Source organism: Onychomys torridus, chromosome 17 (genome assembly GCF_903995425.1).
Source record: "Onychomys torridus chromosome 17, mOncTor1.1, whole genome shotgun sequence".
In the NCBI taxonomy this organism is placed as follows: domain Eukaryota; kingdom Metazoa; phylum Chordata; class Mammalia; order Rodentia; family Cricetidae; genus Onychomys; species Onychomys torridus.
This window is the reverse complement of record NC_050459.1, coordinates 58,543,866-58,567,168: the sequence shown is the minus strand read 5'-3', so window position 1 is coordinate 58,567,168 and position 23,303 is coordinate 58,543,866. Positions and strand designations below refer to the sequence as shown.

At 40.5% G+C, this 23,303-nt stretch overlaps 1 protein-coding gene across 1 annotated transcript in view; it reads right to left on the bottom strand.

Moving 5' to 3' along the window:
• Positions 1-13,710: 13,710 nt before the first annotated feature.
• Naf1 (nuclear assembly factor 1 ribonucleoprotein) overlaps positions 13,711-23,303 on the bottom strand; it is a 34,120-nt gene continuing 24,527 nt past the window's right edge. Inside the window, exons 5-8 of the mRNA XM_036166832.1 lie at positions 20,866-21,026; positions 18,284-18,335; positions 16,027-16,129; positions 13,711-14,659 (exon numbers count right to left, since the gene is read on the bottom strand). Coding sequence (XP_036022725.1) covers positions 14,220-14,659; positions 16,027-16,129; positions 18,284-18,335; positions 20,866-21,026 — 756 coding nt within the window. The 3' untranslated portion in view covers positions 13,711-14,219. The remainder of the gene's footprint in view (positions 14,660-16,026; positions 16,130-18,283; positions 18,336-20,865; positions 21,027-23,303) is intronic.

Here is a 23,303-nt window from a genome sequence, read left to right as displayed (position 1 = left end):
CACACCACTGATGAGCTTTCACCACTTCAGAACACAGATGTTTACATTTGCAGTCCTTGAAACTGACCATCACAGTCTCTGGATAGAGTTGGCTCAGCAGGTCAGCTCAGAGAGCAGCCTGCCATACAGGCCTGGAACCTGGCTCCCATCTGAGAGACTCACAGGTGGCAGGAAGTAGCTGATTCCATGGGGTTGTCCTTTGACCTCCATATGTGTATACACATGAATATTTTTCTACAGAACTACAGTCTCAAGGGACTAAGTCATATTCAGAAAAACAGGCCCAAGCCTTATCTAACAACTTGTAGAGCTGGCTGAACCCACTTCTCCCTCACCAGTAACTAGGACTTGCATTTCTTTTCAGTTATCGACAGAAAAACATTTTAAGGTAAACCCCAGAAACTTTCTGAAGGCTCCTCACAAAATTCCTTTATCTAAATTTATGTGGAAAAAGAGTCTGGACATCATTGGGTGGCACAGCTGTCTGCCAAAATGTCTCCAAAGTGTCAAGGGCCAGATCGTTCTTCTACACATAACACTGTCCTGACGATAAACAAAGAGATGGAGATCAGCCAAGCGAGAACGGAGGGGTTACAAGAGAGAAGTAGATGGCGCTCTGGTTTGGTTTTCTGCTGCTGTGATAAAAGCAACTGGGTGGGGGTGTTTATTTCATCTTACTGGTTACAGTTCATTGAGGGAGGGGAGGGCAGGAATTCAAGCAGAAACCTGGAGCAGAGATTGTGGAGGAACGCTGCTTGCTCACACACCCACTCAGGCAGCCCACCTGCCTAGGGACGATACCAACCACCATAGACTGAAACCTCCTCCCTCAATTAGCAATCACAAAAATGCTCCCAAAGGCATGCATGCCTCTAGGGCTGTCTAATGGAGGCAACTCTTCAGTTGAGGTTCTCTTTCCTTGGGTGTGTCAAGTTGACAACCAAGATTAGCCATCACAGACAGTGAGTGACTTGCTTTGGTGGTAGGGGACTCATATAAAACCTTTAATTCAGAGAGTGACTCCTAAAATGCTGGAAAACGGGCCAGTTTTCCACTTTAACCACTGCTATTCCCTGCCACTCACACAATGTAAAAGGAAAAGGCAGTCTTTATTGTTTTTCCATGCTGCTTTGTTTTGAATCGGGTGTCAGGCAACTGGAAAGATGGAGTTACCATGAGAGCAAACACTTCTACTAAAGCAAATTTTAAATGGGAGTTTCTGGTTCTGTTTTGGGCATGGCAAGGCCTCTGTTACAAATCTAAAGATGCCTGGATTTGAGAGATGTGTGGAAGAGAGATAAGTGTTAGAGAAACAGAACTGGGGGCTGGGGAGATGCCTCTGTGAGCAAAGCACTTAGCTGTGCAAGCCTGATGACCTGAGATTGGGTCCCCAACCCATGTAAAGCCAGCTGCACACAGCAGCTTGATATTCTGGAAGCAAGTGGAAAAATTTTTCAGAGATCCTATAGAGATGTTAAATCAGTTCAGATCTCTGAGGTTCGCAAATGTCACTCACGAGCTTGACAAAGCTGTCTCTGTAATCAGTGGGGAGCAAAGGCTTCAGTAGCATAAGCTAAAGAGACGGTGGCAGAGACAACTGAAGACAGGGCTCACAAAGATGGTCCAAGTAGAATTGTTTTGCAAAACAGAACAGAGACGTGGGGACAGCGGCTGGCAAGGAGGGCCCAAAGTAAGACTTTACAAAATATTAACACAAGAGGTGATTTTCCAATAAAAGAAACATGATAATATTTGTGGAGCAGGAGGAAAATTATTGGAGTTATTGGTATGGTATACCAACCTAGATTTCTAGTGTGAGTCCTAGGTGGCAGTGTTTCATCTTTTGAAAAACATACCCTGGGTTCATGTTGTTAATTCACCATACTCTGTAGAATTTGTATGCCCATACTGCTAAGGGAAATAAACCTATAATTTTGCTTTCTTATAGTGTCTTAGTCAGATTTTAGTATAAGTTATATTGATCTCATAAATGAAATTTTCTTTTTGTACTTTCTGGTAAGGTAAGGTAGTTTCTGATAAGGTAATTTTCTACCTTGCAAAAGTATTGGGAAGATTAAAATAAGACTTGTGCAAAATATATCCCTTTCTCAAGAAGGATGTCTTACCTAGTAACTCAAACCCTAAGCCTGAAGGTGCTTTTGTGTTTCTTCCTTCTCACGCCCTCGACTCCTGTCACCCCATCACTTCATCTTAACCATGCGGTCAGTCTTCACCCACCTTCTGTAAGGCCTCCGTCAGTCTTTTCTGGTGGAGCTCTCTTTGTTCTGTCCTTCCTACATCATTCTCCAGCAGAGCTACATCTCTAGGTCATGGAGTAAAACCTGTCAACAATGCAGTGTGGCTCCAAGTGAGGCTCCTCAGTCCTGCACGATAGATTCGAACTGCTCAGCAGGGCTCCCCAGAGGTCCTTGTCAATGTGGCTTTTTGTTCTTTCCCACTTCAGGTGCTTGTTTCTTGTATTCTATCTTCAAACTCTCTTATTCCAGCCATACTTAACGTTTGTTTAGAAACTTCCGACTACTGAACTCTAAGAGTTGGACCCTACCATCAACCATCACAAAACACTTATTCATTGAAACAAGGAGGTGACAGTTCAGAGGTGCTCTAAACCACCTTGACTAGAGTGACTTGTTAAGAGAAACATTAACCACAAACTATGTGTCCTCCTCCAGTGGTTGCTCCATGAGATGCACAGATTTTATTAAAAGAACAAAAATTTCGTTTTTGTATTTTTATAGGTAAATCTAGTGTATCGCCCCCAGAGTCTTCCTCATCCTGAAGCTATTGTACAAAGCAGAGAAAACCCAGAGGGAGAAGCACATCTCCTGGAATGCATCATCTTACCCTTTAAACTCCCCAGAAACCCGATGTGTGTAGCATCCATAATTCTTTGCCAACTGTAAAGGTCAGTGCTCTAGACGGCATCATTAAAGGTCAGCTGTCCCAGAGGTGTCCTTACAACAAATACAGCAGCTTGGGTAGTCTTGCGGGATATCAACCTAAAGAACTGAAAACCTCCCAGACGTTCATCTTCCTTAAGGAAAGAGTGTGGCGGCCTTGTTTTGACAGAGACCACCTGTGGTGGTATAAATGAGAATGGCCACGAGCGACCCATTTGTTTGATTGTTAGTGGACTGTTAGGAAGGATCAGGATGTGAGACCTTGTTGGAGGAGGTGAGTCAGTGGGGGATGGGCTTTGAAGTTCCAACAGTTAGCTCCCTCCTGTTCTCTCATCCCCTCCCTCCCTCCCTCCCTCCCTCCCTCCCTCCCTCCCTCCTTTCTGCTTTCTCTCTCCTCTTTTTCCCTCTCCCTTTTCCTCTTCCCACCCTCTGGCTCTAACTTTCAGATCAGGATGTTCACAGCTGTTAGCTACTTCTCCAGTGCCATGCCTGCCTTCCTGCTGCCATGATGCTCATGAACTCACCCACGAAAACTGTTAAGTCCCCAAATAAATACTTTCTTTTATAAGTTGCCTTGGTTGTGGTGTTTTAACATAGAAATAGAATAGTCATTAAGACATCATCTGAGTTCTTTTCAAGCGAAGTTTACTATGATGAGAAGGGTAAAAAAAACACATTGACTATGGTGGTCTGAGATGTGATTTCTATGTCAGAGTCGATAAAGTCCTCTTATAATCAGCCCCAGTCCATTGCATTAAGCACAGTGTGAGAAAAGATAACATTAACCACAAAAGAGCTGAGGGGAGAACAGTGGGTCCCAGAGGCCAGGCAGGGCTAAGGTGGAAGGATAGGTTGGTCATCTTTACCTGGATTATAGACTGTATGGAGTACCCGGGGGCCCGGGGGTTTAGCTACATCTGGCGTCGGACATCTGAGGGAAAACAATGTACGCACATTATGTTCTTATGTCTGTTAACTTTATTCCTCTAAGACAAAATTCTATCAATACTGCTATAGCTCCTTCGGGCATTCAGGGCAGGAATAACTCCAGATATACCAAGCTCTATATCTGTCTATTTTATTTCTCTGGGATGAACCCCTGTCTCCATAACTACAGTTCCATCCAGTTCCCTAGCTCATAGTCCTGCTAACGACTGAACTCCCGTTTTCAGACTCATCTTCGTCTTCTATTTCCTTCTAATCCATGTCCACTACTCTCTACTCAGAAAACTCTACCCAAGATCTGCTTACCCTCTACAGAACCTCCTCTCTTCTCCCTCGCCATGCCTTTCTGTCCATTTCTACAGAAAATGCCTGCCCTTTCTTTCCCTGGGCACGCCGTTCTCTGCCTCCTCAGAAATGTTGTTTTACTTCCCACCTTGATATGTGAAAACATCTTTTGTTCTCAGTCTATTGCTTTGGAGAACCACTAGGCCTCCTCAAGGCCAGGGGATGGTCTGAGCTTCATTAGCACAAGAAACAAAGCTAGGTGTCTCCCGCCAGCTTGTCTCCTAAGCTCAATAGGGGAATCAGTAACTTAGAAGTTCAGCAGGTCTGAATAAATGTGCAAGGACACAGTCTGAGTCAAATTCAGCCATTACACAAAGTATAAATGGGTTGATATAGCACCCTGTACCCAGTAAATATGTACAACTTTCATATATAATTTAAAAGCAAATTTAAAAATTCGAAAGAGTAGAAAAGAAGAAAAAGGGAAACGAGGAGACAGTGAAACCATTTTCCATTGGTCTAAGCCAGTTTTGAGAAACAACTGACCTATACTAAAATAGGCTTATGATGCCCTAGAAATAAATACCTTCCAGTCACTAAATGGATGGCCACTCATGCCTCTGGTAACGTTCCGGAATCAGCACATGTAAAGTTCCACACTTAGAAATACAAAGGGGTGACAGAAAGTGATGTCTAGAAAGAGAGTCCAGTGGCTGTCAGGGGCTAGGCATAGATATTCACGAATAGTGCTGGCCCTGGAGGAGACGCCAGAATTGGTCCTTTCTTGTGACACATGTCATATTTACAGGCAAAATTGAAACTTTTTGTGCTGTGTGTCCACACTGGGTATAGCCACAGTGTCCTATCAAGTCCAGATAGCTTCATGTAAAAAGGTTTGCCCAGAAGTTGTGTTGGCTAGCACAACTGAATACACTTTTTGTACGGAAATCTGCCTACATGGCTTTCCCAGAATACATGCTCTGCACCTGTGTGAGTTGCATATAATCATGTAGGTCTGTGGGAACGGCTGTTCTCAGAGATGCTGCTTGTAATTTGCCACTGTCAATCAAACTTGACCTTGCCTGTAACCATGTTAATGCTATGCTTGGAGATCCTTCACAGCTATGCATTCTGCTTCCATGCTGTGAACTCAGCCTGTTTAGAATGAACTTTTATGAAAACCAATGTAATCAGTTCTACCAGAAGTTGGACTCCTAATGTTATTAACACCGAGCTGAAACCATGGCTTTGATCTCATACTTGCTCCTCATGCCTGACTCAGAGCAACACATCTGTGTGTAAAGACATGCTGACCATTTACTCGAAGCACCAAGTGGCAATACCCTTCCCTACCTCATAATTTTGAAAACCCGTGGGCATAGGTTGATAATATTTGCTTGTGGCTTTCCGTGCTGTTTTGAGTCGATATGGTGAGAACAAATCTCCTCCCTTGGGAATTCCTGTAAGACTCATTAAGACAAAATTTACTCATTCCTTTTCCATATTGTTTATATTTTCTGGGTTATTCCATAGAGAAGATGCCTTCGCTCAGAGCAGAGCAGAGCAATCAGAACACTTTTAAACAACCAGGCTCATTCTTGAGTCAATGACACCAAAGTCAATGACACCAAGGGTTAATTTCTTTTTATGTGGCAGCACTTCACCCCAAAGTCACCACACCTTGGCCAATCAAGCTCAAGAGAGTCACTTCATTCTGCCCACGCTTCCATTTCTGTTCTTCTAGAAACTTTCCTGATTTCCCTTACTCCTAGTCCTTTCTATTCTTCCTCCTCCCCCCTCCCCCCCTCCCTCCCTCCCCCCCTCCCTCCCTCCTCTCTCCCTCCCTCCTTTCTTCTTTCATCTGTAATGTCCAATAAGCTTTGGGAACTTGCATGGATTTCATCCTTTACTACAGTTTGCCTGGAATAAATTCTGAGCAGTAGAGAAAGGCAAACTAAATGTATCAAGCTGAAGCTGGAATCCCTTTCCTGTAATGGAAAAAGAAATCCCCATCTGTAGTCTAGAATGAAGTTCCCTTCAGGAAGAAACATGCATGCTGGGCATTCTTAGATGTCCGAGATCTCAAATAGTTCTTCTGCTTCTAGCTGTATTTGTTCAACTCTCCCCATCCCCCACATCTGAAACTCAGCCTTGTTTCTTAATAGTGTTTCTAAAGGGTTCCTCCTCTCCTCTCCCCCTTTCTGTCTCTGTCAATGTCTCCCTCTCTCCAGCCATCCATATTGGAACTTTAGTTCCTTTAAAACAAAAGGACAGAAAGGTGTGTGTGTGGGGTCTGGGAGGAGTTGGGGAGGGGAGAAGTGGAGAGTGAATATGGTCAAGATACACTGTAAATTCTTTAAGAATAAAAAATATTTTTAACAAGTTTCAAAACTCAGTTGTTTCCCAAATGGTTTCACAGATAATCAGATATCCATAAAAATTATCTTTGAATTATTATTGTACAAACTTGGCAAAAACTTTAGAGAACAGGCAGGTTATGGAATGGTGTTAGGAAAACCGAGTATGCAGATAGAGGACCAAAATTAGATACCTTTTACGCTGTATGAAAATCACCTCAAAATGGAGCACAGGCCATCACGCAACACTTTAAATTGCTAGGAGACCCCACGGGAAATGCTTCAAGACATTGGCAGAGCCTATGATCTCCTGAGAGCTGACAGTTGGGACTACTGTATCAAATTGAAAAGCCTTTACACGGCAAAAGGAATGACAAAGAGGCCACCCACAGAACCTTGGAGGCCAGAGTGGGAGAGAACAACTTATGAACAGATTCTCAAACATGTACAAAGAGCCAACGGCTAACACAAAAATGCTCAACATCTTTAGCTACGAGGAAAACTCACAGGAGAAATGCAAATCAAAGAGGTTCCAGCTCAGTCCAGTCAGAAGGGCTTCAGAAGAAGAAAGACAGGCCCCAGGGGATGGTTCAATGAGTTAAGGTGCTTCCAAAACAAGCCTGATACCAGAGTTCAGTTCCTACTACCCACATAAAGGTAGAAGGACAGATCTGACTTGGCAAATTTGTCTTCTGATATATATATTTGGTTTTTTTTCGAGACAGGGTTTCTCTGTGTAGCTTTGCGCCTTTCCTAGAACTCACTTGGTAGCCCAGGCTGGCCTCGAACTCAGAGATTCACCTGGCTCTGCCTTCCAAGTGTTGGGATTAAAGGCATGTGCTTCCACTGCCTGGCAATAATAATTTTAAAGCAACAAAGAAAAACGCACCAAACACAAAGCAAAACAAATGAAAATGTTGCCAAGGATGTGAAGGCATAAAAAAAAATCTGTATGAATTTGTGGGGGGTGGGGAAGAAAGAGGAGAGAGAATACGTTAGTGCAGCTAGTGTGGAAAACAATATAGCTCCCTCACTACAGTAAGAACAGAAGCACCATATGATCTACCGATGGCACTCAAAGGAAACAAAGCCAGGGTACTAGGGTTATCTGTGCATGCAGGCTTACTAAAGCACCGTTCCCAAGAATCACACCATGAAATCGGCTTATGTGCCTGTCAACTGATAACAAGATACAGAAAATAGTACACACACACACACACACACACACACACACACACACACACCTGTATAATACAATATGGATAACAGAGTACTATTAAGCTAAAAAAAAAAAAAATCAGGTCATTTGCAGGAAAATGGAATGAAGTAGAGGTCACCATGTTGAACTAAAGGCAGACACTTTTTTACCCCTTCAGTATGAAGCTAGGGAGACAAAAAGAAAAAAATCCTGAAAGTAGATTGGAGAAGGATAAGAAGCCACATGGAAAAAGGAGGGAAGGGTAAGACAGGCTTGGGAGAGTGCCAAGTATCACATATGCAAAAGAAACAGTTAATATGGACAGTTGACAAGCACAATTGTAATGAAGATCTGTACACTGTTAGATTTAGAAACATTTCTGTATGTTACTCCTGCTTTAAACACCTTGTGGATTCTTTGTTTATCCTCTTCTGAGAACAAGTTGAGCCACAGACCTTGTCTTCTGCAAAACTTGCAATCCATGGATTTAAAGGAGTTTCTAGAAGATTGGGCAACAAAGGCTGTAAGTCTGGACATATGGACTCCACTGAAGAATAGTCATTGCCTGGGAGCTAATAATTATCTTCATAGGAGGATGAGGCATCTCTGAGATACACATCTGTTTTAGTTACTGTTCCATTGCCATGAAAAGGATGCCATGACTAAGGCAACTCTTAGAAGACAAATCATTTAAATGGAAGTTTGCTTACATCTCTGAAGGCAGAGAGGGAGAGAGGAGGAGGAGGAGGAAAGATCCAATACAGTTATACCTACCCCAACAAGGGCACATCTAATCCTTCCCAAACAGTTCTACTAACTGGGACCCAAGCATTCAAACATATGAGCCCATGAGGGCCATTCTCACTCAAATTAACACCTTTCCATGAATTTCTGCCACCCATCCCAATGGCACTTTCCAATGTGCTGTGGGGCACTGGGATAGGGAATGTTCTATGAAGAAAAATATATACAGAAAGCAATATACCTCCGGAACCTATAGATTAGGTTGAACCCTATACAACTGCCACCTTGTAGCCAGTTTTGGCTCAAAGTTAACAGTACTGGAATACATTACAAAATTAAGGCCTTCAGCTATTTTCTTCTCTTCTTAAATCCATTTCTGCACCGAACTTGTGAACTGAATTCATTTGAACCTGTATTGTTACCAACAAATATATCAACAATTATACATCAAAATCCAAAGCGTTAAAATTATCTGCATCAAATGAATCATACACTGAGGCAGCTTCCATAATTGAGTCTGATGGTGCCAAATCATGTCTGAAACAAAACACTGCATGATACATCATCAAACAGATATTTTCAATAGCTGTTACAGGGGGAAAGAACAAATGTCCCCCAGCACTTCTGAATGTCATAGGAGCACACCATAAAAGCTTTAGAGGTATGCTAACAGGTTTTGTCCAATGACTGGCAATTAGGACAGAGAACATTTTAATCCATCTCTACCATCGCCACACTACAGACAGCCATCAACTATTTACCAAATTTCAATGGACAGTACCTGCTAATAGATTCTACCCCTTTGTACCTGTTCTAGTTTGTTATCTTTGGGGTCATACCTCTTGTTAAAAAAAAACAAAAAAAACAAAAATTGGCTCCTCTCTCCTCAATATAAACAAAAGCTTTTACCACAAGCACAAGGTCAATTTATTCCATTTGGGTGTAATGAGACAAACTGTAAGGTATTGCAGCCCAAAATGTACCCGCCTTTCATTAACCTTACAAAAGAGTACTGTGAGGCAGCCAGCAACTGAGCAGTATGTGAGGATGAGGCTTTTCAGACTAGCATTCAAAAAACAAACACACATAGCAGCATAGAAACACAGAGCACACAATGGTATTTTGTTACATTTGCAGGAGAGTATTTTTCTTCCTTTTAATTACATTATTCCTTTACCGATACACAAATTAGCACCTTGTTTCCAGGACACTAAGTAGTTGTACATGTCTAATTCACTACACAATTCAGGTACATAGTGCAGACAAAAATGTGACCTGATGCTATTTCTGCTTGAAGCTTAAAACAAGTATCTGCTAGAAAATACTGAGGAGATAATATCCAACTTCAGTTTCAACTATAGTGTGTTCTTAACATCCTAGGTTCCAACTGAATAGAATGTCTGTTGTATGCTAACATATTCACATACCTAAGGTCAGAAAAGTAAAACAAGCAGAGTACTGGCATTCTAATGGTTGCAAAGGACACTGCTGTGTGCTTTCCTTTAGAACCCTGAATGAATTAAGTCATAAATAGCTCAGCTTGAACATAACCCTTTTGAGTTTCGTGTGTGTGTGTGTGTGTGTGTGTGTGTGTGTGTGTGTGTGCGTGTGTGTGTGCACGCACGCGTGCACACATTTATCTCAGGTTTTCTCTCATGTCAAACAAGCAGTGTCTGAGCATGTACTTTAGAAGGGCTCATTGTGTGAATATATAGATTAATTCATTCTGCAAATGTCAAGTTTTGACTTTTAACGACTTTTTTTTTTTTTTTTTTTTCTTTCTGAGGCAGGATTTCTCTGTGTAGCCTTGTGCCTTTCCTGGAACTCACTTTGTAGCCCAGGCTGGCCTCAAACTCACAGAGATCTGCCTGCCTCTGCCTCCAGAGTGCTGGGATTACAGGTGAGCGCCACTACCACCCGGCCAAAGACTCTTACTTGAGAAGGCATTAACTTATCTGTCCCCAGGACACAATTATAGCAGTACATGACTATTTTAAAGAAGTTCTAGGTACCTGAGTATGTAATCACAGCGTTTGAAGAATTTGTTCAAATTCTGTGACCTTGGCTAAGGGACAAGGGAGAACAGGAAAAAGCTGTTACTTCTCTCAGTTTAAATCCCCTGACTTTAGCCACTTGGAGGTGAGGGAGACTAGAGAGGAAACTCAACAATGGGAAGTTGTGTGAAAGAACAGAAATATCAAAACCAAACCTATTAAAATGTAAAAATCCATAAAACCCAATAAAAACCAGCCATTACTGCTGACATAAATCCCTATGCTACAAGATGATAACATGATACCTGAGCTCGTGTCTCCTCAAATCAACACAGGGCTTGAAAATGCTGCTTACATTAAGTAAGCCTTTAAACACTGGGGCCTTAACCCCTCTTATTTTAGAAGTTAAAATCAACACTTAGATTCTTATTAAATGGTGTTTATTAGCAAAAATGGCAAGACATAAGGGTAACAAATAGAAAGCATCTAAAGTGGAATACAGAGTAGAAAAGAAGAAATACTGCTCCTGGCCATGTCTGTTCCTTGTCCACTTAGCACTGATAATGAGAAACCATCACTAAACATCTCACCACATCATGGACACATTTTGGAACTTTGTCACTTTTGCCAAATGTTCTGCTATGGTCTAACTGTCCCCTTCAAACTCATGCTGAAATGTGTTATTGGAACAGTACTAATAAGTGGGATCTTGAAAGATGGGCTTAAGACTATGGTATGACGTGGTGTGATAACAAAAGACCCCATCCTCCCCGGTTGCTTCCTATGATGAAACAGCAAGAAGGCCCTTGCCAACTGTTGGCCCCTGACACTGGGCTTTCAGGACTCCAGAACTGTGAGGCAGTCATTTGGTTTGATATGAATTACCCAGTCTGTGGCATCCCATCATAGCAGTGCACTGTCAAACGAGGCATGTCCCTCGGTAAATTTTCAAAGTTTTTTATTCTAGATGTTCAAAAGGCAGTCTCACCTGCTTCTTTCAATATACATGTTCAAAACTATGTTTGCGGATGTCAAAAGAGGCCAGAAGAGGGCATCAGTTCCCCTGGAGAACCAATGCATAAGCGTTCCAGTTGGTAGGGAGCAACAAACATGGTTCTGGTCCAAACTCTGGTCCTCTAGAAGAACAGCAAGTGATAGCCACTAATCTTTCCAGACCTCCACACCCATTTCTAATCAGTACACACCTCATTACTATGAACTGCACTATCTTTTTTTCTAAAACAAAATTAAGCTTAAAGCCGGGCGGTGGTGGCGCACACCTTTAATCCCAGCATTCGGGAGGCAGAGGCAGGCGAATCTCCGTGAGTTCGAGGCCAACCTTGGCTACAGAGTGAGTTTCAGGAAAGGTGCAAAGCTACACAGAGAAACCCCATCTCAGGGGAAAAAAAAAAAAAATTGAGCTTAATAAACATAGTAGCTTAGTCAGCAACAGTATGTTCTACATTTATTAACTATAGACTGCAGATATAATTAGCTGCATGAAACATTGACTATCCTGATTTAGTGTAGGAAAAAATTAAGGATTTTTTATTTGAAGTAAGAAATAATACATTTACTTTTTCAAATTGGAGTTTAGATGTAGGGCCAAGGTGATTTTGAATGTACTCTATTAAAAGTGAGGATAATAATCTTGTACCATTTCTCTCTTCCAAAAGGCTGTTTGTCTGTTAGTCTGTATATTGCTTCAAAATCCAGACTGAATAATTTATAAAAAATACAAATTAATTATTTTAGTTCTGGATGCTGGAAAATGCAGTACTTGTTCCCAGCTCTTCCAAGGGAAGAGACTTACTTCTCACATAGTAGAGAAGAGATAGAGGCCCAAAGCAGTCTCCTCCAGCCACATTCCAGGGGATGCATCCACTGATAGGTAGAGCTTCTTTCATGAAGAATCACGTCTAAAAGGCCCCACAACCTCAACACCACACACAGCTAATTGTATCTAACCACTCATACTGGAGTTGATTACAAAACAAACTCTTCTAGGAAATAGTCCTCAGATGCCAGTCCATACTGAAATGCTAAAGATATAGAATTTGTTGCTAGTTTTTCTCACTGATATAACTTCACCTCCACACTACCCAAACTAGCTCACTCAAGTTCAAATGCATTGTCAAGAAAGCTATAGTAATGTGTTTGCCCTGAAATACTTGCAGATTAAGATTAAATTCTGTGCCAGACTAGTATGCACTTTTAACTGCTGAGCCCAAATACAATCTTACTCCAATTTTATTAATCAGAAACACTCTACAAACCAGACAAATACTACCAACTATGAAGACCATTCCTAAAAGAAATCTTCAGAGAAGGATGAAGAAACTCCAACGTAATGAAGTTGACATACACACTTTCACAGAAACGAAAAAATAAAGTTTCACGCCAAGGCAGAGCTCTGCAGCTGTCTACTACAAATGCTGCAGTTGTCTCAGTCTGTAGGGAGCAAAGTGGGACCTTGATGCAAACAACTGGAGCTTGGAATAAGTGATCTGCAAATTCCCCATGTGCTGCACCAACACAGTATCATCTGGGAATGAAAGATCGGGAAGCACCAATTGAGTAGAAAGTACTGAGAAAGAAGAAAAACCTGGATTCAGCTCTTTGCCACTGTAATAGGTAATCGGCCTCTGTTAAATTGGAGCCTCTACTGAGCACACAGGCCTCTCACTTAGTAAGTGGGAGTAGAGAGACTTTGCTGAAAACCTACTCAAGATCCCAAATTGCTTGATTACTCTCAGTGTTTACACCAATGCTGCAAAACATTCATTTAGTTAAACACTCTAAATTCATTTGGTCATTCAATATGCATTTATTAGACGTCACCCATGACAGATATTGGAGAGACCAGGAAGACACATATATATATCCCACACATCTTTTTTTTTTTTTTTTTGGTTTTTCAAGACAGGGTTTTTCTGTGTAGCTTTGCGCCTTTCCTGGAATTCGCTTTGGAGACCAGGCTGGCCTCAAACTCACAGAGATCCGCCTGGCTTTGCCTCCTGAGTGCTGGGATTAAAGGCATGTGCCACCACCGCCCGGCTTACCCCACACATCTTAATGTTCAAGTGACTCAACAGTAAAGCTTTCTACATATGTGTAAGTAATGAAGACCTACAGAGGCAATGTGTTTGTCAACACAGAGTTAATACTAACCAGCTAGTTAGAGCTTCTGCCTATAGTAGACACTCCTCCTTCACACTTGTAACTTGCTTAAAGAAATTAAGTTTAAAAAATTCTTACACTCATAATTAATTCCAAAAATGTCAAGTTTATAAAAAATACTTTATTTTAAAGACTCTTAGTAGGACTTCAACATCTATCTTTAAGATTACATTAAAAAGACAACCAGTGTTCGGCATATTATAGAGGCGTATTTAACAGCCACAACAAAATCTGCTCCATAACCAGTACTATGCATGTTATTTACTGGATGGGGATAGTAGAGGACATGATTCAACATTGTACTTAAATATTACATAAACTGGACTTTTCTCCAAGAATGAGATTAACTGTCCCTAAGAATACTATCTCATAAACATTACAAATATATATGAACTTACAACTGAGTTATTTAAAATATATGTGAACATACAACTGAGTTATTTAAAATATATATGAACAAACAACTGAGTCCTTTCATATAGTATTTTACAGTGTTTTTAAAAAATCTAGCTCCACAATAGATTTTCTTAAAAAAAAAAAAATCTTTAACATATAATCTGAACAGTTCGTATTTTTCTGAAATACAAGCACATATCTAATAATAAGGTCCAAAATGAGAAGAATTATTCTCTCCAGGAGAGGGAGGGGGTGGTGGAGGGGGTGGTGGGGGCAGGGAGTATGGTAAATTAAGCAAGGGATGAGAGGCCATGTTAGGTGGAGCCCACCCCATGCTTACAGATGGGGGTGGGGGTGGAGGAGGGAGTGAAAAGTTATGCATATCAAACATGGGATGGGGGTAGGGATAGGGGGGCAGGACAGAATTATCTTGTCTCGGAGGTGGAAATCCCAACGTCTTCTGAGAGGCCATATGATCTGAGTTATACAACTGCTGAGGTGGAGGCCTGCTGTGGCTTCCCCGGGAAAATCTACCCCTGGGAAAGCCTCTGGTAAAGTCTCTGCTGTGGCATCCCTTTGAGTACTCTGAAGAAGAACCACAAGCTTTCCAATTCTGATGTACTGCACCACAGTCTTCACCTGTGACGACGAAGACACACAAAAGCACAATTACAATTCCATTTATAGATCCAGATCATTGTTAAAACTCAATTTTAAATGAATTAAAAAGGCACAACTTAATGCTTAAGGAAAGGCCAGCATGACAGAAAATATTCACCAATAACTGCATCCAAACACCACAAAAACCCCACAGCAGCACCATTCTCACCCACACTCAAGGCTGAGAAAGAAGGCTGCGTTCCTGCTTAGCATTTGTCCCAGAGAAAGGAACATTTATTAAAAAAAAAAAACGTACAAACATATTTATAGACAATTTATTTCTGAAAAAACAAAATGGAAATAAGCCAGATGTTCCTTAGTGGATAAGCAGTTAAACAATGCATGGTCTAATCAGCCCACAGGACAGGACTCTGTAAAGAAAGGAACAATATATACATCTAGAAACCTGGATGGATTTCCAAGAAAGTATGATCAGCAGCCAAGTAAATGTGTGATTTTAAACCCTCGTGTGATCCACTACAGGATTTCATTTCTGTAACACTCCTGGAACATCACCTTAAAGAAATGGAGAACAGCACTGACAGTGAGACAGGCAAAGCACTCACACACACAAGGCCATGCATTTCATCTCTAACATTACAAGACAGACAGACAGATGCTTGTCATGCTGAGGTGAAAAAGATGACTGTAAATAGTCACAACTAGAAAGCAAGTGAAGGACTAAGGAACATTCTGTTCTGGTCACAGAAATATTAAGCCTTGAGGATATTATCTCAAATAATAATTCCAGATGTAAGACATCAAGTTGCAATTAAAAGAAAGAAATAGGGTGAAGGGTATACAATGAACATATATGAATCTACAATTATCTCAAAAAGTTTAATTTTTAAAAAAGAAAACCGATTATAAAAGGGAAAGTCAAAATAAACAATGTGATTTGGGTGCCACACTACTGAATTCTAAACATGAGCAAATCTTTTTTTTTTTTTTTTTCTGGTTTTTCGAGACAGGGTTTCTCCGTGTAGCTTTGGAGCCTGTCCTGGAACTCACTTTGTAGACCAGAGATCCGCCTGCCTCTGCCTCCCGAGTGCTGAGACTAAAGACGTGCGCCAGCACTGCCTAGCTGCAAATCTATTTCTTAAGAAAACCACAATGTAAGCACAGCTGCCTCTAACTGCTGGTTAGGCTGGTTACCCTACAAGACAACTTCAGATCATCAAACAACCCAAGTATTCCCAGAGCTCTCAACACAGCCTATGCTGTGTCATGCCTCTGACAGAAGGGACATCAGGAAATAGACAGAGAACCCAGATGTTTTCTTTTATTTTTGCTTACATATTTGTACATGAAAGCCAAAAATGACTATACAAAAATAATATACTCACTTGACTCATTCAATTCTGATTTGAGTTTTTTCCGCCCTTGAATCTGAGATTTCTTCCTCTGTTTGGCTTCTTTTTCTTTTTCATCATCACTGAAATCCAATGCCTTGCAGATAAAAGTAGAAATTCAAGTATCACTTGTTTGCCAATGAAACAGCAGGCGCTTGCAGGTGAGGCTCAAACTGCTACTTACCCACTGACCATGAGAAAAGGTTGCTCATTTCAACTAATACTTCCTATTAATAGGTGGACTAACATCTATAGTAGCAATAGAAAGAGGAAAAAAACCAACTAAGTTGTTTGTTTTGAGTTTAATAAAGCTACTCAAATTTGCCTTTAAAAAAGTTTGCCTATTTAATTCCTAGAAAGCTTCAGATAGGCTGGGCAGTGGTGGCGCATGTCTTTAATCCCAGCACTCCGGGAGGCAGAGCCAGGAGCACCTCTGTGAGTTCGAGGCCAGCTTGGTCTACAAAGTGAGTTCCAGGAAAGGCACAAAGCTACACAGAGAAACCCTGTCTCGAAAAACCAAAAATAAAACTAAGAAAGCTTCAGATAGATAAATAATAACTTTAAAATGACCCCCCCACAAAAAAAAAAAAAACCCAGCAATCTTAAGCTATGGAATACACATTCCCTGGCCTGAAGTCTAATTTCCTGTTTAGGTTTAAGATTCATCACCATGCCAGCTGCTAAAGAAAAAGTAATGAAGACTAAGCTGTTTTTATACACATAGATATCATTCCATGATGTGTTCACTCAAAATCAGACACACATCTTGTCCATCACTCTTGTCATAATCTCAAATTTCATTCTTCACAACAAGCAAATACCATGACTTAGTGCTAAGAGGAGTGTGGGGCTAGGTAAGGAGAAAGCAGAAAAGGAAGACTTCTTGGCAAACAGGGAAGAACGTGCACACAGTCAACAGAGCAGAGTATACAAAAGAAAAATGCTCTGTGCAGCAAAGCACGGCCTCTCCTCCCTACAGCAGAATCCCAACACTGTAGTGTGAGGGAATGACCTTCTCAAGAGGGAGAGGAAGAACGTCATGGAAGCAGCTTTAGAGATTGCTTTCAGTAAATTTTGCTATCATCTCCTAAAATATTTTTTTCTTATACAAATTCAATTTTGAATGCATAGAATATTTAAGTCAACTATAAATTTTTCAAATTTACACCAAAATTGTAGACAAAGGTGAGATTTAAATCAAGGAATCTTTAGGTCTTTTATGCATGCCCAGCATTTTGTCATGGGATAAAATTAAAGAATTCTTCTGGACTGTAAAATGTCATTAACAACTATATAAAATCAAACCCCAACATTTTTCATGAGGTAGTCTCCCACCAACTCCTGCCCCGACCCCACCTCAAAATACCCATAATCATACAGCATGTGGGATTTAATTCTGTAAAAACTAAATCAAATCAAACTAATGTCACAAGAACTTAACATTACCAAAATAATGAATTTTAATCCTCCAGCCTAAAATGGGGTTTAACAATTGGCCAATTTTAAGATCTGCACATGAATGTCCAAACACTTCAAAACGTGCAATTTCATTATGAAGATGCTCTAAGCATAACAGAATGTGAGTAGTTATCAATATCAACATCACTAGCCAACATTTCAGTAGATACTAAGATAGACTACTCCCTGAGCTAAGAGATTCGTGCCTATAAAAATCTCCTTAAGTGGGCATAAACCTGTCTCACACCAGGATTTTCAGCACTGTTTGTGATATCTGAAGTATTCAGAAATTAAATCTTCAATTAAACCAAAGCCACAACACTAAAATCTTTAGAACACTCAACTCTACATCACCTGGAGTGGGAACAAATAATCCTGGCATGGTTGTGTGCAATTCCCAAATGAATTACATGGCTCCAGACAGACTCAATTATTAGCCTACCTTAGGAGATAAAAGTAAGACCCAGTGACATGAACACAAACATAAAATCAAAAGATGGAGTTTCAGGAGAGTAAGTCTGTTACACAAACCTTAGAAGTAGAGTTGGCAGCCGCTCATGACTCTACCCTCACCCCCAAAGGACAGCATACTAAAGGCATCACAGCCATCAGGTACCACTGACATTCACTAAACTTAAGAATAAACTCAATTTTAAGCAATACCATTTTGTCTATCAACGAAGTTGATAAAAATGAGAATGACAAGGTAAATAAATTGTAATCAGTTAACAGTGTGTATGATTAAGGCATGTGTTGCTCTGTGAAATTGGAAATAAAAAAGGCTCATACTAACTTCTGGAGGTGGTTCCTGATCATTCTTCCAAGAGGCATCCGACCCTCTGTCCCTAGAAAGATCAGACTTTGTTAAGTGCTTGCAGAACCCAACACAAGGGGAAATTAGATGTGCTCAACCTGTACTTGCAGATGGAAACAGGAATAAACTAAAAGACTATCTTTTGTGTCCTTTACTTATTTCAGGTACGTGGGCCTCTTACAAGACACAAAAAACCTGGGCATATGCAGTGTCAGCACTGGGAAGTGAGATGAGAAGGCTACGCTGTCCAAGAGGATTTGCACTTTAGGTTTTCACTTTCAAGATGCCTGACCTTTGTATAAAATTTTGTTCCATACCCACATAAGAGAAACATGAAAAACAATAGAGCAATTCCTTTCCAGGGCTTCAGAGAACAGGCAGAGGCAAAGACACAAGTTCTTGTTCCTCACCTCACCTAAGAAATACCAACAATTCTTCTCGAGTGATTCTCCAATCAGAAGGTTTGTAAAAGAAAGACTGATGAGTTTAGGGAGGAGGAGGAGGAACATTGAATATTCTAAAGGATGGTGTAGTGTATCAGACGCCCATATGAAATGAGTCATTAGAGATGAAATTAGTAACTTTTGGTGGGAAGTTTTATAATGTGGAAAAAAATAAGTATCAGAGTATAATTATAATTTCTGAAACCTCATTTTAAAATCTGTTTAATCTTAACCATTTCATGGTTTCAGTTACAAATTATTCTGACCAGATGTCCTCACTACTTTAAATTAGATCTTAGAAATGAGTGAGATTCTCTGGAATTAATGCCACTAAAATCAGTATGACAACGATACCAAGTTGTCACAAAATGAAAACTAAATTGCTTTATGTTTTTCACTGTGATCTTTGACAATGACTATTTTATCATCTGGTCAGTGGCTATTAACATGTTCACCTCACACCAACCCAGTGTTCCTTTTTCATATAGTGGGTATAAGAAATGATGTGTAAGATCCTTAGTCTGGAGTTTACAGAGATATCAGGAAAGTTCCTTAGCTGGTGTGTCTACTGCAAAAACCCTAAATTTGCCAAAGGAAAAGCAAGTAACAAGATAGCAAGTGAGCTCCAGGAGTCCAATCGATGAGAGCAGGGAGGGATTCTATGAGTAAGGGACATTACAATCACGATGGGGGTGGGTTGGGGAGGAAGGATGGGGGCGGGAAGGAGAAGAGGGGGATCTGTGGTTGGTATGTAAAATGAATAGAAAATTTCTCAATAATAAAAATAAAAAAATAAATATGTCACACAGACTAGCAGTAGCCCTCAAGAGTCACAGTGCCCCCCCCCCCCAAAAAAAAAAAAAAAACCCAGTGAGTCAGTGAGTGGACAGAAAGCTAAACCAGTCTTGCGAGAGCTGGAACTGCCAAGGGGCTGACCGCTCTACTCCAGAAGCCAAGTTCTGCACACAGGCAGGTATAAGGAGATATCAAAATGAATGGATGCTAAGGTTGCTACAGTTCAGCCTCACTGCTCTTCTCTGGTTTCTTCATATTCTTCTCAGAATTGAAAATCAAGAATAAAAAGCTGTTTTTACTTAACTATTTTGTAAGCATTTTCAGAAAACCTTTTTGGGAATCTGTTAAAGGTTACGTATGGGGCACATATACTGGGTACCATCTTAATATTCAAGAAAGAATGAAATGGCCATCGCTTAAGCATTATCTAAAATATAATACCTTTATGACTTATGACTTAGTATCTATTTAATTCATTTATCCTGTTACCAATTCATGTAGGAAAATTAACTACACACAGCTGGAAAAATAATTAAGGCCAAATGGTTCTACTTCAGATTCTTAAACATGACTTATCCATTATTAAGACCAAAACGTTTACCTCTGAAATAGTAAATGAAGTTTAGAACCCTGGTTTCATATAAAAAGTGGGGAGAACTTCTTACGTGGTGCAGCTAGTATGTTTTATAAGGCTAGCAGAGTGGAACAAACTTGTAAACTCAGCACTTGGGAGATGGAGGAAAAAGGATCAGGAATATGAATCAGCTAGGGGTACATGGCACCCCACCTTAAACCAAAAACAAAGTTCTTTAAACTTTTAATTTTATTAGAAATAATTTTTCTTATGTAGTAATATTAATATTGAAGTAGTTTAGATAATAATAAATGTGATAGAAAAAAACCCCCAATGAACTGAAGAATTCAAAAGGCTTATAAGTGCTTCCAAATGCTAAGATCCTAGTGGCTTATTTGGGTAAAGTATAAAAATACATAACGTCTACCTGTTAATACAAATGACAAATCATAGCTCTCAAAGACGTTCCTAGAAAGAAAAATGAGCTCTCTGGAATACAGGCAACATTTAACTCTAAGAAACTACCACCTGTAGCAGTGGCTCTCAACCTTCCTAATGCTGCGACCTTTTAATACGGTTCCTCACGTCATGGTGACCCCTGACCACAAAATTATTTCCTTGGTACTTCATAACTGTAATTTTGCTACTGTTATGAATTGTAATGTAAATATCTGATGTGACCCCCAAAGGGTCGGATTCTTAAAATAAATGACTGACACATGAATAGAACATAGCAGTGAAGCACTTACTGTTTGAGTTTTTCTGTGAATATGTACTGAGTGAAGTCTTTCATTGATGGAGCAAAATACATAGTATCCTTTATTTTGATACCTTTACTCTCAATGTGATCTGAAGAATTAAACCGTAACACATAAAATGGATGGGCAACAGGTCCAAATATCTCAAATATCTACAAGAAAAGACACAGAATATGTATCTTTCAATAATGATTTGAGAAGTTAGCAAGATTTTTTAAACCACTGATAATTGCTAAAACAAGGCAATTTTATATATTACAGCAATAAATTATTTCCCTTTTTACACTCTAAGTTCTCATATTGATTGCAAATGTAATAGCTTTATTACAAACTTTTTTTCAAATCAAATAGTTTGCTTTTTTGCCAATTCAAATAATTTTGGTGGTACATGCTAGATGCAAACAATGAATTTTTCTCTCCATGTTCATGACTTATATGCTACACAGAACTATAGGACGAGGTCAAAAATTGGAATATGATGGAAAATATAAAAGCAAGCTTCTGAATCAAAAGATGAAGGGTCAATTAAAGTTGTTTCCATAAAATGCTGGCACTTTCAAGTGAAGCGCTGGCTTTACTTAGTTTCAAAATCAGAGCAGCTGGCCCAGTGCTGCAAGTCAGAAGGCAGTCTGGCCTCTTCTCCACAGCTAGTGAGTGGACACATAATCAGCCTTTGTGACCTAGCATACTTCATTAACTTGTACTAGTTAAGGCAGTTTCAAATTTGTGTGGTATCATATGTGATGCCATGATGGAATTTTGGAAGAGCATGATGACTAAAGAATCTCCATTGTTTCTTTTACCAACTTACCCTTGGATACTTGATTTTGTAAGTGTTCTCATTCTGCAATTCAATCTTATATTCAGCATCATTAAAAGCAAAACTGCTAACCTAGCAAGGTAAGACTGTTCTTACGTTTGTGACTTCTTCCACTGAGAGCTGCACAGGGTGAAAGGACTGTCAGCACTTTCTCTCCCTGGCTCATACTACATGTATCTTGAGCCATTCATTATCTTGCCTTCTTTAGTAATTAAAACACAACTTCCTGGATAAGCACGTTTAAGGCAGTGATAATCTACATCATTAAAGAAAATTCCCATGACTCCAGTAATATGTGGTAACCACTGTGTTATATGGTACCATGTAATACATGGTAAGTAAGGCTCATCATCTCCAGGGTCTTATTCCCTGGATAGTGTGATTCCATTTTTTCCCCTTAATTGTGGATTCCTATGAGAACTTCAGGCCCATGCAGAGCTTGGTTTGCACTATAACTGCAACACTGAAATTCTTGCACACATTTTTTTTTTTTTAATGCCAAATGCCATTTATTGAAGGAGGGAGGAGGTCTTAAAAACAGGCTTACAGCACAATGGGAGAACCCCCAGAGGGCAGAAGTTTGCTACTGATATTTTACAATCTTGCATCTAAGCTGTTAAGCCCAATATGCAGGATACACAGACAAAGAACTTCCCTTAAGCATTCAGGAGGGTGGAACCCGGCAGGGAATTAGCATAGGGAGGATATCAAGGTCAAGGTCAGCAAGCAAGGCAACAGTTACCCTAAATGGGAGCCAGAGCCCTACAGGTCCCCCCTTTTACTAAAAAATGAGCTTCTGACTTAGGTTGCATGGTACGTCAGCAGGTCACCTTGCCCGTCATGGAGACACCTGCCCAGGCCACACAGGCGCTCTGTCTTAGGTTGGTGAGCATTACCCATCTCTGAATACTCATTATCATACAGGCTTAATCGTGTGTGAGCTGCAGTTAACTGTTGCCAAAGATCTCAAAGTGGCGCTGGACTATCTTGCACACATTTTAAGCAACCATTTCCTTGAGATCGGAAGTGTTTGTGCTTCACAGCTTCAAGTAAACCATTAGAAAGTTTTAGGTAAAAAAGTATCACCTAGCAAGTGCAAGGAAGGGTAGACAGACTTAGCATGCACAAGTACTGGTAGGCATTCATGGTCCGACCTTGAAAGGGCCATTGTAAGGGAAACAAAGCCCCCCCCCCCCCACTAGCTCTGCTAATTGCAGATTCAGTGGAAAATACTGCACTCTGCCCCCACGCCCCATACCAGAAAAGTTAGCCCATCATGCTCTGCTAACAGGATGCTTGCAGGATGACCCCTGCGGTTGTGTTTGCAAGATAAATTGCTTGAAAAGAATGCTTGCCAAATAACCCCTTGCTAGATAAGCTTGGAATTCGTTTACCTACCCAGACTCTGAGAAAGACCTTGGAAACATCTGGCGTCCAGGTGTCTGCACTCGGGGTGACCCCACTCCCCTGCCCTGGTAGAACTGCCTCATAAAAGGCCTATGAGCCTTAAACTCGGGGTCACCAGCTACTCCTCGCGCTGGTGCCCCACGAGCTCGTGTTAAAATAAAGCTTCATTTGTGACCCAATATCGGAGTGGAGCTCTCTGTTT